The 18,284-nt window shown below is 39.4% G+C and overlaps 2 protein-coding genes across 30 annotated transcripts in view; one reads left to right on the top strand and one right to left on the bottom strand.

The window, feature by feature from the left end:
• Nucleotides 1-11,061, top strand: part of CAST (calpastatin) — a 113,592-nt gene extending 102,531 nt beyond the window's left edge. For 21 of the 23 annotated variants that reach the window (XM_078067033.1, XM_078067030.1, XM_078067032.1 and 18 more), the window contains 5 exons: nucleotides 14-58; nucleotides 466-558; nucleotides 1,835-1,906; nucleotides 9,443-9,508; nucleotides 10,465-11,061. In XM_078067033.1, coding sequence (XP_077923159.1) covers nucleotides 14-58; nucleotides 466-558; nucleotides 1,835-1,906; nucleotides 9,443-9,467 — 235 coding nt within the window. In that variant the 3' untranslated portion in view covers nucleotides 9,468-9,508; nucleotides 10,465-11,061. Of the gene's footprint in view, nucleotides 1-13; nucleotides 59-465; nucleotides 559-1,834; nucleotides 1,907-9,442; nucleotides 9,509-9,804; nucleotides 9,971-10,464 lie in introns of all 23 variants that reach the window. The other 2 variants (XR_013445680.1, XR_013445679.1) reach the window with 1 other exon arrangement.
• Nucleotides 11,062-12,348: 1,287 nt separating this feature from the next.
• The window catches only part of ERAP1 (endoplasmic reticulum aminopeptidase 1), a 41,380-nt gene continuing 35,444 nt past the window's right edge, over nucleotides 12,349-18,284 (bottom strand). For all 7 annotated transcript variants that reach the window (XM_078067013.1, XM_078067014.1, XM_036105315.2 and 4 more), the window contains 2 exons: nucleotides 17,711-17,792; nucleotides 12,349-13,968 (listed from right to left, as the gene is read on the bottom strand). In XM_078067013.1, the coding sequence (XP_077923139.1) occupies nucleotides 13,813-13,968; nucleotides 17,711-17,792 (238 nt within the window). In that variant the 3' untranslated portion in view covers nucleotides 12,349-13,812. The remainder of the gene's footprint in view (nucleotides 13,969-17,710; nucleotides 17,793-18,284) is intronic.

Raw genomic sequence — 18,284 nt, 5'->3', positions numbered from 1 at the left:
CCTTGTTTTTAAGGGCAAACCATCAAAGCCACCTGCAAAGAAACCCAAGGACTCAAAGGTAAATACCATAGCAGCATGTTGCCATAAACAAAGTTTTTTTTTCATTCTAGCTGAACTTTATTTTGCTTTTTAGAAATCTGAAATTTATCAAATGGCTGCCCTGTGCTTGGTACAATGTGAAGATGAGTGGCTGTGTGTGATTTCTCTCTTTTAGCCCTCACAAGAGCACATGTAGACAGACCCGCTTTTCAGATTGAACAATTGAGGCTCAGAATACTAAGCAAACTTGTGTAAAAGGGAAGAAAGTAAAGCTGTAAGGATTTTCATGTTTTAATTTAGGAAAAGAATGTCAGCAAGGTTTCCTCTTTCTTTTAAGACCATATTTTCAGTGATGTGGAAAAATGTCCCTTACAGTATTTTTGCCTCGTGCTCCTTCACTGATGGTTATTTCTGTTAATATCTCAGAAACCTGAAGATGACAAAGACCCCATCGATGCCCTGTCAGGCGATTTTGACAGCTGTCCTGCACCCACAGGAGCCTCAGAGAACACAGCAGAGGTGCTATACTTCTTCATATGGACTTTGTGTGTCTACATAGAGCTGTAGGCTGCAGAATGAATTCAGTGATGCCATAGAGAACTTGAAAAAATCCATGATTATACTACCCAACATTATTGGGCATATTTATCTTTTTCCATAAGTATATGTTTTACATAGTTGTGTGTGTATATATATATATATTCAATACATTATATGTAATATAATTTATATATTACATGTTATATATAATTTATATATACTTAAACGTTAAATATATATATAGGATACATATATATGATCCATTACTTCAGGTAATATGCATGTGTAAGTTTAAGTCCATATCTAATACATTACTTAATATTATTTCATAAGTGTTTTTCATGTCGCTGTATAACCTCCCAAAGCCATCATGTTTGATGGCCACGCTCTTGGCATTGGACACTAATGCTTTGTCTCTGCTCATTTAAAATGAGAGCAGTCCCCACCTGCACGGTGCCTTCTCATGGCTGCTGCCCCCTGGGCTTTCCTCTCCTTTCTGCCAATGCCCAGCTGGCTGATTCCCGCCCGAGGCCCAGGCCCAGGGCCTCCCCTGAACTCTGGGCTATGCTCGGCCTGTGTATTATACCAGTGAGCTTTGCACTTTATGCTTCAGCTGTGCTTGGCATTAGCAGAATTCCTGGGACATAGCAGGTGCTCAAAACATGTGATTAAAGGTGAATGAAAAAAATAGGTGGTACAACAAGTATGTGGCCTTTAACCTATAGACATACCCTTATATAAATCATATAGAAAAGTGAATTGAGCGCCCTTGACTGTCATTTTTCAGAATAATACTGCAGATCTGTTTGTTTGCTATTGTTTTGCTCTTATTAAATACCTCTCCCAATCACTGAATTGTCAGTCCTCCCCTTGTTGGGTGATTTAATTTCTAGACTACCTCAGCATCCTTTTTCTCGCTCCTGGATACATAATGCCTTTTTGGTGAACAGGACTTTGTATGAGACTTGCCTCCAGCTCTCTGTGATGATTTCTATTGTTAAATTTGTTTTCCATAACACTGAAAATGAGTATCCCATTCTTGCTTTGTTGGCACATAAAAACTGGCACCGATAGAAACAGTTTTGATGAGCAAAATTCCTCATGGAAATTGGTAGAACATCAGGTGACCCACATTTTCCTCTGTATTTTTAATCCTTTTTACTTTCTACCTTAACCACTTCTAAGTTTTCCATTATTTGATTATACTCGATGGGCTGATGATAACTGTAGCCTCATTATGTTTCCTTTGCTTTAGGACAAAGTCAAGAGAACTGCTCCCAGCACCAAAGCAGCCAAGAATGGAGGTAAAGCAAAGGAGTCCGCCAAGGTAGACAGCCCTAAATATTACTACAAAGTAGCAATTACATGGAGTAGCATTTATCCTTTTAACCATTTAGTTTCTAACTGGAATCTATTCAGAATATCCCAGAGCGCATCTTGCTTAAGAAATTGAAGTTTTAGAGACTTAGAAAAGTATGTGGGACTTTAGAAATCTAAATGATCATTCTTAACACAATTCAAATTTCTTGCACTTCCCCCTCTGTCTCACAAACTATGGATGAGCCCACTCTAATTTTATGGTTTGCAATGCCCACCGAGCTGTCTGTGCCGGCCCATAATCAATGTCGGCCCTCTCCCAATCCCACTTTTTTCAGACTCTCTTCCAGCTACATCCCCCCAATGGGTGCAGCTAGCTTTGCCTTCAACTTCAAAGAGAAAGTTGAGGCCACCCTGCACAAAATCCCAAAGGTCCCCTCCCCACTGACAGCCCTCTCCCTTGCTTGCCCTGATGTGGCCCTTCTCTCTGAGGGGTCAATAATCCACTCTCTCCAGTCTGTTCATCTTGATTCTTTGTCCTTGTATTAGAAACAATTCCAGTTCTTTCACCACTTTAAAAGCAATTCTCCAGTTATAAGCCTACAGCCCAATTCCTTCCATACTTTGACCTCCCTCAGACATCTAGGACTCCTGCTTCCTCTGCTTGAGCCCTGCCCATGACCAGTGATGACTTACTGGTTGCTAGTTCATTGGTCCTTATCAATCCTTAGTTTACTTTTTTTTTTTTTTTAAAGATTTTATTTATTTATTTGAGAGAGAGAATGAGAGAGAGAGCACATGAGAGGGGGGAGGGTCAGAGGGCGAAGCAGACTCCCTGCTGAGCAGGGAGCCCGATGCGGGACTCGATCCTGGGACTCCAGGATCATGACCTGAGCCAAAGGCAGTCGCTTAACCAACTGAGCCACCCAGGCGCCCAATCCTTAGTTTACTTGATCTCTCAGTAGTAGGCTTTGGGGCATTAAGAGTCGATACTGTGGTAGATTGAGCCTTTGGCAAATACTTAGCAGGGTGAATTTTTTATCCCTCCCCACCCTCCAAAGACCCACAGCACTACTTGAAATTGCCTACTGCACATTCCCATTTGTGTATAACACATTGACAAATCAGATTCATATACTGTGTTTCATTAAATGTAAACCACTAGTTTAGTTATATAAAAAAAAAACATTATATACCATTAAGGAAAAAAGTCAGCAATTTGATTATGAGATATTATGCACTGTAAAAACCGTAGCAAATTCAGACATTTAAATGGTGGTGGCGGCAGTAGGGGGGATAATGCCAAGAAATGTGGTTGGTATAAATTTTAGGACATGGAAGTAGTATACAGAATTAAGATCTAGGGTTTCTATGATCCAGAATATTCATTAGATGCCACCTGGAAGGGAAGACTATTAGTTCTACTTTCTAGAGCACCGTGAAAAATGATGTACTAAGACCCATGAGTAGAAGTTACAGGGTCCAAGGGCACCTGGCTGCCTCAGTCAGTAGAGCTGTAACTCGATCTCTGGGTTGTGAGCTCAAGCCCCATGCTGGGTGTAGAGATTACTTAAAAAAAAAAAAAAAAAAAAAAAGTTACAGGGTCTGATTTCTTAGAGCTGGGCATTAATGAAGTGAAACTGTTGGGAGATGCCTATTAAAATTACTCAAAGTGTGCTCAGGGCAGGAATGCAAATTAGATGAGACAACTTCTAGATCCTTTCCTATTCCAAGAACATAGAATTTAAAGGGTTATTACTATGATCCCCTGACTACAATGAGAAACTGAAGGTATAGCTTTATATGCCAGCTGCATCAAAACTCTAGGAAGCAAAATGGTGACCTACCTTCTCCCATGGACACACTGAACCTACAGGTGCATATCCAACAATGTCCTGTGAAACAAAGCCCAAAACTAGCTGAGTGACTCCTACTTATCTAGCAAATGAGAGCAGCCCAAATGGAAGCAGGTAGGAGACAGGAACACAATCTTACCAGAAACCCAACCCTAGTCACATGACCCATAATCAAAAGGGAACTCAAAACCCACAGCTTCTTCCTGAGGATCAAAGGATTTGAACCCCTCATTAGACACCCCAGCTTTTAAGACCTGCATTTGAGAGATAAGCCCACAAATCTATAGCTCTGAAATCCAGTGGGGCTTGTATCCACAAGCCCCACAAGGCTTTAGTGACCTGAGAAATTTTCTTAAAGGGCTTGAGAGCACAGACTCACCTGCTCCAGAGTCCAGCATGGAGGCAGCCAATTGAAAAGCACCCAGACTTTCTGTGAAAGTGTAATGGCTCATCTTAACGCATTGGCCTCACGGTCAGGCATCTGATGTAACACGTGTCTAGGGGCCTGTTTAAATACTTTGCAAGACAGAGGCTGGTGGACACCATCTTTCTGTCTCCCCCTGCCTCACTTCAGTCATCAGTCTCTCCTGGAAAGCAGTTAATGTATCATCTGGAAATCTAGTTTTTGTGACTGCCATCTAAGGGACCCCCCAGATCACTGGGCTCTGGCAAGCCAGCAGGACTTTTAGATTGTGGTCTCACTGGACTGTATATATATGCATTCTTTAACTGATGCCATGTAAGGCATTGGCTTCCAGTCAGCTTCAATCTGGATGCTGACAAGAGATCCTCCCCTTTGGGACCCTGACAGAACATGGCACCCTCTCAAACAAACACTAGGACCCACTAAAAATAAAATTGTCTAAGCAGCCTATCACAAGGGTTTGAGAGACAACCAAGAGCTCAGGCAGGGTTGAACAATAAGTTTCATCTCCTGCATCAGGACACTCCTTCAGGACTACCAGAGTGTCTGTTTGATTTAAGGTATAGAAACCAACACAGAGTCAAGGAACATGAAGCAGTGGATGAATAGGCTCCAAATCAAAGAACAAGATCAAATCTCAGGGGGAACTCAAACAAAAAACAAAATAGAATGGACCTAAGCTATTTACCTGATGAAGAGGTCAACATAATAGTTAAAAAGATGCTCACCAGGGGCATCTGGGTGGCTCAGTCAGTTAAGCGTCCAATTCTTGATTTCAGCTCAGGTCATGAGATCAAGCTCCATATTGGGCTCCGTGCTCAGTAGAGAGTCTGCTTGGGATTCTCCCTTTGCCTCCTCCCTGCCACACACACACACTCTCAAATAAACAAATATTAAAAAAAAAAAAAAAAAAAGCTGCTCACCCAATTTGGGAGAGGAATGAATGAACACAGTGAGAACTTCAACAAGAGATGGGAATATTGACAAAGTACCAAACAGAAGTCACAGTGCTGAAGAACACAGTAACTGAACTGAAAAATTGAACAGTCTATGAAGCATAAGAAAGGATTAGTGAACATAAAGACATAGCAGAACTCACCCAATCAGAGCAATAAAAAAGAATGGGGGGAGAAAAAGTAAAGATAGGTTAAGGGACTTACAGGACAACATCAAGTAGATGAACATTAACATTATCGGGGTCCCAGAAGGAGAAGAGATAATGGCCGAGCCCTTCCCTAACCTGCAGAAGGAAACAAGACATCCATATCCAGGATGACCATAGGATCCCCCAAGAAGATGAATTTAAAGACACCCACACCAAGTAACATTATAACTGAAAAATCACAAGTTAAAATCGAGAGAATCTTCAACACAGCAAAAGAAAATCAACTGTCTCTATCAGCACACTGTTGGCAGAAACTTTGCAGGCCAGAGCTAGTGGCAGGATCTATTCACAGTGCTGAAATTAAAAAAACAAAAACAACAACAACAACAAACTTTCAACTAAGAATCTTCTACCTAGCAAAGTTGTCATTCAGAATAGAGAGCAAAAGTTTTCCAGATAAGGAAAAGCCAAAAGAGTTCATCAGCACTAAGCTAGCCTTACAAGCCATGTTAAAGGGACTTCTTGAAGCTGAAAATAAAGGGTGCTCATTAGTATCAGGAAAACTTATGGAAGAACAAATCTCACTGCAAAGGTAAATATACAGTACAATTTAGAATAATGTGAAGGTGTAAATCAATCGTACAAAGCCAGTATGAAGGTTAAAAGACAAAAGTAGTAAAAACTGACTATAATAATCCACTAAGGGATACACAAGATAAAAATATGTAAAATGCATGTCAAAAAACAAAGGATGGGAGGAGTAAAAATATACAACTTTAGAGTGCAAACTTGTTATCAACTGTAAATAGACTTTTACGTTGTCATACATAAACTTCATAGTAACTACAAAGCAAAAATCAATAGTAAATGCACAAAAAATAGGAATATAAGTTTACTAATACAGAAAGTCATCAAATCACAAAGGAAAAGAGAAAAGGAAAAGAGGATCTACAAAACAGCCAAAAAACAATTAAAATGGCAATGAGTGCATAATGACCAGTTACATGCCAACATAATGAACTGTTTAGAAGAGAGAAACCTACATCCTACCGAGACTGAAATCAGGATGAAATAGTAATTACTGACCAGTTCAGACTAAGGAGATTAAAGCAGTAATCAGAAGCCTCCCAAACATTCAGGGCAAGACAGCTTCACTAGAGAATTCTACCAAATATTCAAAGAATAATTAATACCAATCCTTCTCAAACTCTTCCAAAAAATAGAGAAGGAAAGAACACTTCCAAAGTGATGTTATAGGACAAGCATTACTCTGATAACCAAAGCACAGCAGGACATAAAATCACAAGCCAATATTCCTGATGAACATAGATTTTAAAAATATCCTCACGATATTATCAAATGGATCATATACCATTATCAAGTGGGATTTATTCCAGGGATGCAAGGCTGGTTCAACACCCCTGAATCATTCAATGTGATATATACCACATTAATAAAATGAAGGATAAAAATCCTCTCATTTCAATGGAAGCAGAAAAAGCATTGGATAAATTTCAACTTTCACTTATGATAACTCAACAAAGTTGGTATATATAGAGACATACCTCAACATAACAAAAGCCATATATGACAGACCCAAAGCTAGCATCATACTTAATGGTGAAAAGCTGAAAACTTTCTTTTAAAATTAGGAAGACAGAAATGCCCACTCACCACTTTTATTCAACATTCTATTAAAAGTCCTGTTCAAAGCACTTAGGCAAGAAAAAGAAATAAAAGGCATCCAAATTGGAAAGCAAGAAGTAAAACTGTCACGATTTTCAGATGATAGAATATTATATATAAAAGATACCAAGAATTCCACCAGACTGTTGAATTTAGTAAGGCTGCAGCATACGAAAATCGATATACAATAATCTGTTGCAATTCTATATGTTAATAACAATAAAATTAAGGAAACTCCCATTTACAGTTACATCAAAAAATAAAATACCTAGAAATAAATTTAACCAGGGAGCTCAAAGAACTATCCACTGAGAACTAGAAGACATTGATGAAAGAAATTGAAGAAGGCACAACTAAATGTAAAGATTCTCTACTTACGGGATTGGAAGATGTAATATTGTTAAAATGTCCATACTACCCAAAACAATATACAGATTCAGTTCAGTCCCCATCAATATTGCAATGGCATTTTTTCACAAATATTTTAAAAATCCTAAAATTTGTATAAAACTACAAAAGACCCTGAATAGCCAAAACAGTCTTGAGAATTAACTAAGCCAGAGGCATCACACTCCCAATTTTAAACTATCTTAAAAAACTATAGTTAACCAAAACAGTAATGGTATTGGCATGAAAACACACACATAGATCAACTGAACAGAGTAGAGAGCCCAGAAATAAGGCCACACATATATGGTCATTTTACAACAAAAAGAGTCGAGAATATACAATGGGGAAAGTCTTTTCAGTAGTATTGGGAAAGCTGGACCCCCATCTTAAACCATACGTAAAAATAAAATGTTATTAAAGACTTGAATTCAAGACCTGAAACCAGAACACTTCTAGAAGAAAACATAGGTGGTAAGCTCCTTAACGTAAGTCTTAGGAGGGATTGCATGGATTCGATACCAAAAGCAAAGTCAACAAAAGCAAAAATTAACAAAAGGGACTAGATCAAATTAAAAGCTTCTACACAGCAAAGAAAACCACCAACAAAATGAAAAAACGACAGACCCAATGGGAAAAAATATTTGCAAATCCTACATCTGATAAGGGCTTAATATTCAAAATGTATAAAAAAAATTCAATAGCAAAAAGCAAGCAACATGATCAAAAAAAATGGGCAAATAGAATATTTTTCCAAAGACATACAGATGGCCTGCTCATCACCATTAATCATCAAGGAAATGCAAATCAAAACCACAATGAGGTATCACCTCACAGCTGTTAGAGTACCTATCATCAAAAAGAAGTAAGTGTTGGAGAGGATGTGGAGAAAAGGGAACCTCATACACTCTTGGTGGGAATGTAAATTGGTGCAGTCACTAAGGAAAGCAGGACAGAGGTTTTTCAAAAAATTACAAATAGAAATAGCCTATGATCCAGCAGTTCTTCCTTTGGGTATTTATCCTAAGAAAAGGAAAACTTAGGAAAATATATGCACCCCTATATCCATGGCAGCCTTAATTACAAGAGCCTAGAAATGGATACAATCGAAGTGTCCATCAATGGCTGTATGGATCAAGTAGATGTGTATATATACAATAGGATACTCTTCAGCCATAAAAAAGATGGAAATCTTGCCATTTGTGATAACATGAATGGACCTTGAGAGCATCATGGTAAGTGAAGTAAGTCATTCAGAGAAAGATAAATACCACATGATCTCACTTACATGGGGAATCTAAAAACAAAAGTAAGCTCATCAGCTGGTGGTTGCCAGAGGAGAGAGGGGTGTGGGGTGGGTGAGAAGGGTGAAGGTCAGAAGATACAAACTTCCAGTTATTAAAAAAAAAAAAAAAAAAGTCATGGGAAATAATAGTACAACCTAGTGACTATAGTTCATAATGCTGTATTTGCATATTTGAAAGTTGCTAACAGAGATCTTAAATGTTCTCATCACAAGGGGAAAAAATTTTAACTAGACTTACTGTGTTCATCATTTTGCAATATATACCAAATACCGAATCATTGTTGTGCACTTGAAACTAATGTTATATGTCAATTTTATACCTCAAAAAAGGAGTGAAACCCATAAAGGATATAGGAAACCAGATTTGATAATTAGTTGCTCATGCATTTATCTCTAATAGATTATATTCTCAGCAGATTAGCTGCCCACCAATGCCCCTAAGAGTGAATTCATCACTATAGAACGAATGAATAGCATCCAAGAACACCCGTGTTTTTTCTTCAATTACCCTAGCCTTCAAAAAAAAAAGAAAAAATTAGAGTAAAATACTTTAAATCACTTAAGGTTATTTTTAGTTTACAAACTTGAAGGAGAACAATTCATAGTTTGGACTAAATGAAAAGGAAATCCTTAGGCCCATCTTATTTTCCTCCACTGACCTGTCATCTTTTGACCCTTTAATTCTGAAAAGCGCATCTCCTCTTAAGCATCTGATAGATCTGCTTTTTGATACTTAATCCAGGAAAGAAGGAGATCAGTGATGGTTCTGCTTTCCCTTTTAGGCAAAAGAGGAAACTTCCAAGCTAAAAGCTGATGGAAAAAATACAAGTTAAAGTTCACACTATTTGGTAAGTTGGGTGTTTGTTGTGAATGAAGACTACTGTACCTTCCACAGACCTGTGTTATAGGCGAGGGAAACAGTCCACTTCTTACCTGTGCTCTCTTTTACTATTGGCATGAAATGTACATTGCACTGTCGAGGTTAATTTGCTGAAAAGCAATAAATGGAATCATCTGCTACTGGAATGTTTAAAAATGGTAATCTTATAATTAAGAGCTCTTTAAAATATCAGGCCAGACTCCTAAAGAAAATGACCACCTAAGTCTAGCCAAGTCTTTGACACCCAAATGCTTGTGACTGCAGGTTACTGTGACAAAGCCCAGATAGCCTGTGACATCTTACAGAGAAATGTCCTTATGATGCTGATGTTACCAAAAGACCAACATGGTAGGCTGGACGGAAGTACCCCTATGGTCTAGTGGAAATTACAGGATTTTTTGGAACAAAGGCAAAAGAAAAGATTGCAAAAGTAAGATCAACAAAAGTGGTCAAAGTCAAGTGCTTTGTTTAATTGTACTTGATAGTGACTGACTAACTCATTTGGATGAGGGAATCTCTGAAGATATATGTTGAGGGCCCTTATAATTCTTACTATGTAATTCCTCTTATCGAAGAATAGGTCTTATTCTAAGCCATCAAACCTTATGACCACTGGCTGACCAAAGCCTAAAGAAAATTAAAATGTAGGTTAGATTGGGTTAGCTTTGTCACCATGGTCTTTTATTTCCTTTAACAAGGGGGAGGTGTCCTTATTAGAACTATTCCAAAGATTTTCACCCAAATTACAAGTTTTCTATTTTCTAAATTCTAGAATTTTCTAAGAACATGCTCATGTTTACTTATAGGAAATTCCTTGTTGCTGTCTGTTAGTGCTTTTACTAAATGTTAAATTTACTATGCCTACATCAAGAAAATTATGTATCAAACGGTTTACTGGATTTTTTTTCCTTTGTATTTTTCAAGGTATCTGCCTATAAAATCTTCAGCAGGTGGATGGTGACTTTTGAAGGACTTTTGAGTGACTTTGAACAACAGCAAATTTTTCTGGGTGGCTTCTAGACAGTGTTACTTGTCGAATCTTGACATCCTAAACATTGGTTATTCTTTCCCCAGAAAGAAAATGAATTTGTGTGGTTCATCTGTGTTATTGTACTGAGTGTTGATAAACTTTGAATTTTTAAAAAATGCCTTCAGTTGGGAGAGACGGGAACTTTATATTTCTACGAGATATATTTGATAGTTTCTTAAAGCAACACATGAAAAAAGAAAAAAACCTTTGCAAACTTTTGCACATTCTACACACAGTGCCTGTAAATCTCATTCGTATTTTCAGTTAGCACTTAATTCTTTTGTTGTGGTTAGCATTTGGAAAACAATGCTTTGAACATGTTGAATGTCCTCATTTCTCATGATCCATTTCCTCTTGGGCTTTGGAACTGTACTTGAGATTTCTTTGGGTTAATGTTTATAAGTCAAACCTAAAATATTGTACATTGGGCACATTATCTCCTCTTGGGCTGCTAATAAATTGATAGCCTGGACAGACCAGGACGCGCTGCACCCAGGACTCTTTTTTGCCAGTGGTTAGAACTTCTGCACCTTAGAGCCAGCACAAAAGATACCGAGACTTGAATCAAGTCAGAAGAGCAGAATGCATTCTGTGTCACCACATAACAAGTTCCAAGAATAGTAAAATCTAATCCTTAGAATATGCACAGGCCTTGAACTCACTTGGGTTACTGTGTTAAGCTATGCTTTCCATTTCTGATACGTGTAACCAGAACAGCCGATCACTCGCTTAGAGCCATTGCCCTGTTTGTTAGTCCGTGTGCTGTATCCCGTCTGGCTTCAGGGAAGTTGGGTTTACCAAATACAGAAACTTCGACTTGAAAGAAAAATAAAAAAGCCATCCGGAATTTAAAAACCTGTTTACCCCCACAGCAATTCAAGAACTAGATTCTGAGATCCTACGACTTTGAATGCTTTCTCAGATCTTTTGGAATGCATTGTTTATGAACATAGCACCGATATCCTTGAGGGGAGTCTGATAAATACTTAATTTCATCCTTATTTCTTGGTACTGAATGCAGGAAAAGGTAATCAGGTCCATGCCATCAAACTGATTTGCAATTTGTTTCAGAGAGTACAGCCTTCCCTAGCAGGTATTCTAAGTTTTTATAAGAACTGGACTGACTTCACTAAAACTAAGTATCACCAATACTGTCTAAGGGTGGGGGAGGACAAAAAAAAAAAAGGACAATTGCTTGTAATGGGGCATAAAATTAATTCTCTTTAAAACTTCTCTTTAAAAAACATGCACATACCTATAGAATTTCAAACTTCACCCACTTTAAATGCTGTGTATCTATCCCATGAGAGATGCGGGCATTATCCTTTTATTCTAAATCTGGGAAATAAAAGCCGGTGTTAGGGTGACTAAACATAACGAGAACATAAAAAAAACACTGTTCCTCTAGGATTTAACTGTATTTCTCTTTCTTCTAATTATATAGTATTAAGTTGGGTTTTTTTTTTTTTTTTTTAAGTGAAACTGTCGGCATTGACATAGTGTGCAGGGAAGCGGCTGCAGTATTACTGATTTCCATGCATATATACAAGTACTTTTAAATCCAAAGATTTAAGGCATGCTTGTAATAGTAAATGTAAAAGGCAGTCTGCATATGCCTTTTTGTTCATGAGAAAGGTCTTCAAGACTTGGCGATGACTAGACCACACTACAGAATTGGAGTCCTCTTGAAACCTAGCTCATGAGGAGGAAATCATTGCAAATGTCTGCTCTAGAGGCCAAGAAAACAATCTTTAGTACAAAAAAAAGGTGTTTGCACATTGTTGTAACAATATGGTATCTATTCAGAAAATGGGACTTCGCCAACAAAAGCAAATTAAAATAGGTTCCACAGGTGACCAGAAATGAAGACCACTATTTCCATGTTTCATTCAATCAAAATACAGAACACAATTAAAAATATTTTACATTAAAATCTTGGCTTTGTATGTCTTTTAGAAGGTTAATACCTGGGGTTGGAAATTACCAGCAATTTCGGGTTTTGTTTTGATTTCTCAAACCATCAGACCATGCAATACATACAAAAATAGAATTGTAAACACATTTATGTCCAGAAGTCACTCTGTTCCACAGTGTATTAGAACACATTGACATTTTTCATAGCCTATTCGTTTTACAGTATATTAAAACTCATCAAAGACTTCAAAGACAATACATTGTCCACACTTACACTAATCGTATTTTCAGTTATACAGTGCATACTTTATGGGAGACTGCCGCGACTTAGTCGCAGTGAGTGCCACTGACAAGTTATTGGGGAATTGTGAGCTAGGCCGACTATGAAGCAGGGGGAAGCAGCATCAGCTACCCAAGGATCAACAGCTCCCAGGTTCAACTTCAGAAGAAAGCCTTCTCCTCTAGACCTGAATGCTCTCTGCTTTTTCAGAGGGACACTATCAGTCAGGGTCCCTGAGGAAGTACACCACACACTCAAATTAGGATTATTTGAGGAGGGTTCCAAAAAATTTTTCCTCAACAAAGATGTGGGTAGGATGGAAGGAGCCCACAGGTACCGCCAGGGCCCGTCAAAGCCAGGCACTCACTTCACCCCTCTCTCGGCCTGGAGGGATGAGAGGAGGAAGCTGCTATAAGAAGGAAGACGTTGAAAGGACTGTGAGGGAAAGAGGGCCACCTCTCAGGAGCTAGTTTGGGTCAGCCAGGGAACCAGGGTAATAAAACACCCCCTTGTACTCTCTCCCACCTGCCTGCTGGGAGACTGACCAAAAGTCTGAGAGCCAACAAGCCTGAGGCCATGGGCCTAGAGGTCAGCCTCGGGGCCTGCAGCAGGGAAGGGAAAGGTGGAACGTACTGGCTTGGTCACCGATCCAAACGTTCATTGTTCAGTAGCCCTCACTATTCACAAGTCTTTAGGGGACAGTGACTAAATAGCTTATGGATGACACACACATGGGGAGCAGGGCTTTGGAAAGCACAAGGCTTAAGTATAAGGAAACAAAAGGAATAAGGTAGTCCTCCACAGTAGGGAACCCACCCACCCCTTGGGTTAACATTGCAGGGCAACACCTATCAATAAAAGACACAGCAGCAGTAACCCATCGATGGACAACTGAGTAGCCGGTCTTTTCATAGGAATAGTCCAGTGAGGAAGAAGGAAAAGGCAGTATCTTCAATGGAGCCAAAACAGTCATCTCTAATTTGAAAATAATCACATTTGACAACATTTTAGCAATCACGCATCACAAGAACCAGCGAGGAACAAACTGTTAGAGCAGTTCAAGCTTCTCGCTTTGTAGCCACACTCTGATCTTCTCAAAATTCTTATCCATCCAACGGATGTTTTCCCCAATGGTTTCAATTGTTTGCTGGACACAACGTAGCTGAGAACCCTTTTCTTTCAAAGAGCTGAAGAATTCTTTTACCTGGTAAGGAAAAACCAGATTTTTAAAAAATTTATTACACAAATCTAAGTTCGGGCTAGTTAAAACTGAAGCCAAATTTCCAGCATTTGTCAAAATTCTACATAGAAGGCAGCGCCAGGTGTCTGGATACAATTATGTACACATAAACTTAAGCTATATGAAATGAGCCCACGCCTCATGAGGTCAGATTTTTATTTTTCTCTGCAGTTTTTATTCACAGTTGCCAGATTCTAAAAGACTTCACTGTATACTGTTTAATAATTAGGGTTTGAGTGTATTTATTATGTGTTGTTATATACACGCAGATGCAAACTTTATTTTTTTAAACGGTATCTAAAAAGAATGTGCAGAGTATCTTCTTGGCCAAATAAAACAGTTCCAACCACACAAATGCAGTCTTTCTCCATGGGTCTGGCCTTAAGAGATCATTAGAGAAACACGGAGGAAAAGGGTTCTTAGCAAGTTATGGTGGTAATCCCCCCAAACGTTGCCAATTTTTTTTTATCCTAATCCACAATCCATGTATTGTTCCTCTAAGATAAAATCCACACAAAGTTGCTCATGTTTTAGCGAGATAAGAGACAGCTGTCCCCTCCTCTTGTTTCATGGCTGGGTTTCTTAACTCCTTTAAGCTCACGTGAGAAATAGAAATAGTCTGGCTCTGCCACAGGACGGACTATTGTGGTACTGTTTCACCTGAAAAGGGTCTTAGCCTTGTCCCCTAAGTTTTCACAGCATTAATCCATAAGTTTTTGACTGTGGAGATAGGAAGTAAGTCTAGGCCAAGATGTATTATTTATTCAGCATGGATTCCAGACAGTTAATTCCTTAAAAATCCATGTTATAATATCCTATTTTAAGTTTGGGAATAAGAGAAGGGTAAGAACAGGCTTTTGAAAGGTCAAATTCCAATTTTAAATGATTCGGGGTTCTTTTAAAATTGTATCTCACTACCGCTTTCCGAGGAGCTCCAGGCCCGCCCTCCTGCTCTAGCCGCCTAAGGAGCACGGACCGCGCCTCGTGGTCCGCCTTGGGTTGTAGCTCAGCCCGCTGGTTCACACGCTCAGACTCCAGATTAATATTCAGGTCAGAGAACAACTGTAGGCACTTCTCAGCAGTCCAGTAACATCAAAAATTTTACTAAGTATTTAATGATTAGACATAGTAAGTTACTTAAATATTTTCAAATAATCCTGAAGGAGCCCTTCACAATGGTACCACTAAAAGAGAGAGACCTTTAAGAGCTGTAACAAAGCCAGCTGATAAGCCTTGCCCTCAAACTTTTCCTGACCCCGAATTCTCTCTCCTATCCTCATCGACCTTGGGAAATGCAGCATCCCAACTGAGTGTTGGATTCAAACCTGCCTCCCTGAGAGTATTTTCTGTGCAATAAGCAGTGCGATATAGAGATAGAAAAGAAACGGTTTTAGCCTACTAGTTTGACCCTTTGTAAACAACTTCTCTGGGACTCAATTTCCTCTTTTGTAAAGTAAGGCTGATCTCTCCCTCACAGAGCACTGGGGAGAATGTAGTTACATAATGTGGGTCAAGTGCAGAACCCAAACCCCAGCCATGTATCAGGGATTCAGCCTCATCCGTTTATTCACGAACATGTCCCCTGGCACTTACTCATCCCTCCGGCCTAATTACAGTGCTATACACAGAGGAGGAGGCAAGGGACCAGGCAAGGAACCCTTGTCCTCCTAGAGCTTACACTCTACCTGGGAAGACAAGCAGTCAACACGGTTATTATTAATCAACTATCCTGGACGAAATACACTGAGGCTAGGAGTGACTGGGATGGGGGTGGCCTGCTTTCCACAGAGCAGCCTGGGAAGGTGACATGTGACGTGGGACCTGTAAAGGATTCAACAAGCCTTTCGGCTGACAAGTTAGGCAAAGAGCAAGCCAGGCACAGAGAAATTTAGAGGCTGAGACAGGATCAGCCCCTTCTGGGCCAGGAGCAGGCAGCAGCTGAGCGGCTCAAGTGCCACAGGAGGGTGACCCACAGCGCCACACGCGCACTAGCAGGAGCCCGGTCATCATGGTCGTGTGCACGCGGGGAGGAAAGGTTTGGAGTTTATTCCAAGGTCAACAGGTCAGGTTTCAAGGAAGGGTCAGTCATGGGCTGATTTTCAGTTTTAAATGTGGAAAATGGTCTGGTGTTGGCAAAGCGGGAAGCCATTCAGGAGGCTCTCGCCATAGGCCAGGCAAGAACTCAGAAGAGCCTGGGGTGCCGTAGAAGCAGATGAGTGCACAGATACGGTACAGATGCTGGAAGGAAAGCCAGTGAGATTCCGGGACGAACTGGATGTGAAGGCCAGATAGGGCTCCGGGCTGACTCCTACACAGGAGGATGTTCTCTCTTCTGATGACATCCAGGCTTTTTCACTTCCATGCCCTACCTCAGGCCTTTTGCACCTGATGTTTCCTCTGCACACAACAGACACCTGCATTTCCATCAGTATCTGCTCAAAAGTCTCCCCATCATCCCATAGAACAAAGCTCCCTTACCCCGTCACTCTCTCCTTACCTCGCCTCATTCATCTTCAGAGCATATAGCCTGACTTAGGTCGCTTTGTCTCTGAGTCCCCCAGTAGAATTTAAGCTCTATGAGGGCAAGGGCTTGGTCTACCATGTCAATCTTAGAGTAAAAATGTCGTATCTTTAAAGAATTACTGAGAAAACAAAGGGATGAGCAAGTGACTGAAAGAAATGTTTTGTTGCTACAGATCTGGTTTATGGACAGCTGTCTAGCTATTCCTAGCTCATGGCTGGTCCTCATCATCACACAGAATAGCTCTGCTGTAGACCTCACTAGAGTTCAACCTTGAATTATTAGGTGCCAGTTAATTTTACAAGCCTGCATGAAAACTAGAGAGAAGGGATGTGACATTTCTTTTGCATTTTCAAAGCATTCTCCCTGTATCAAGCTCTATCATGGTATAACCAGCCTATACAATGGAACTATTCCTAAAAAGATCAGTATTATGTTCTCAGCTTTTATCTATGGGCAACCTATTTTTAAAGCCTTGTAAAATTTTCTATGCCTTTGAAAACATTATTATAGAAGGGACACCACACAACAATGACCTTGACATCAAATTCCTCAAAGATTAAGGCTGAAAGAAAAGTCTGCCTTTCTGGGAAACTTGTATGTTCCATGGTTCCCTCCTACTAGACAATGAGAATAACTCCTACTGTTTTCTCATTTTTTCCTGACTGCTAGGAACCTGTGGTACATTTAGGGTACAATTGCAATAAATTATCCTCAGCATAAATCCCTCATATAGTTACCTCTTTCTGTAAATTATGCAGCTTTTTGTTATTTAACATTTCTTTTACATATCGACCTTATAAGTTGCCTAAAATTCTTCCTCAAAGTGAATGTCATAAATAAGTAACGAGAAATCTTGAACCTGGATAGCAGAGAACCAAGATCCCAGACCTGCCTCTTTCATAACAACTAGATGATCATGTAGGTCATTTATACCTCTAATGATCACTTTTAACATCCTAAGAAATAGAGATTAAATGTCTCCAGTAATTTCTTAAGCCCAAAAGTTTGTAATGACAGAGCTAAGACTTCTTGATGTGTTGAGGAAGAGGCATAGTTTTCAATAGTTTGCATCCAAAAAGAACATCTACTAGGTGACAAAATCCATTCCTAACTCATCACACCATTATTTTGTCTACCCCATATTTATTAGCTAATTGTCACTTAAATTTAACTTTTGGTTACCTCTTCAAGCCGTGCTCTTGTGGAGAACTGACTTGTTGTTCCGATTACCATATAGGTTAGGGAAGATGAGCCAAGTTCAAACCTGGAAATGGAAATTGTCAAGATGTATCATAAAATATTTATTCATTCGACATGTGTTTTTACGTGCCTTGTGCACATTACAGCATTTAACTAGAAACTGCTCAGGCATGAAAAATCCATGACATGAGCCCTACCCTCCAATGCGTTAAGATGTAGTTGTAAAAAAAAAAAAAAAATACACCAACCACTGAATAAATGATTCAGTACCCAAAAGAAAGCGGTAGAGGCTTAGTAAGTGCTACAAGAACAAGGCAAGGGCAGGTGCAAGCAAGCAGAAGTGGTAAACCACAATGTGGGGTGAACTATGCACAGGAGGGCTTCAAATTGGTCTGTGGGTGCAGAAAAGGATTCTTCCAGATAGACTGGAACAGCTGACTATCCAGATTCATGAGTTAGCACTAAATTTAAGTTCTCTATTTTCAGAATAGTTTTTTAAGGACCTCACCTTGCTATCTTCAATCAAAAAACCCCCTCTAGACGATCACTGTTGTTT

Source organism: Halichoerus grypus, chromosome 2 (genome assembly GCF_964656455.1).
Source record: "Halichoerus grypus chromosome 2, mHalGry1.hap1.1, whole genome shotgun sequence".
Classification (NCBI taxonomy): Eukaryota; Metazoa; Chordata; class Mammalia; order Carnivora; family Phocidae; genus Halichoerus; species Halichoerus grypus.
This window is presented reverse-complemented; position numbering and strand designations above follow the sequence as displayed.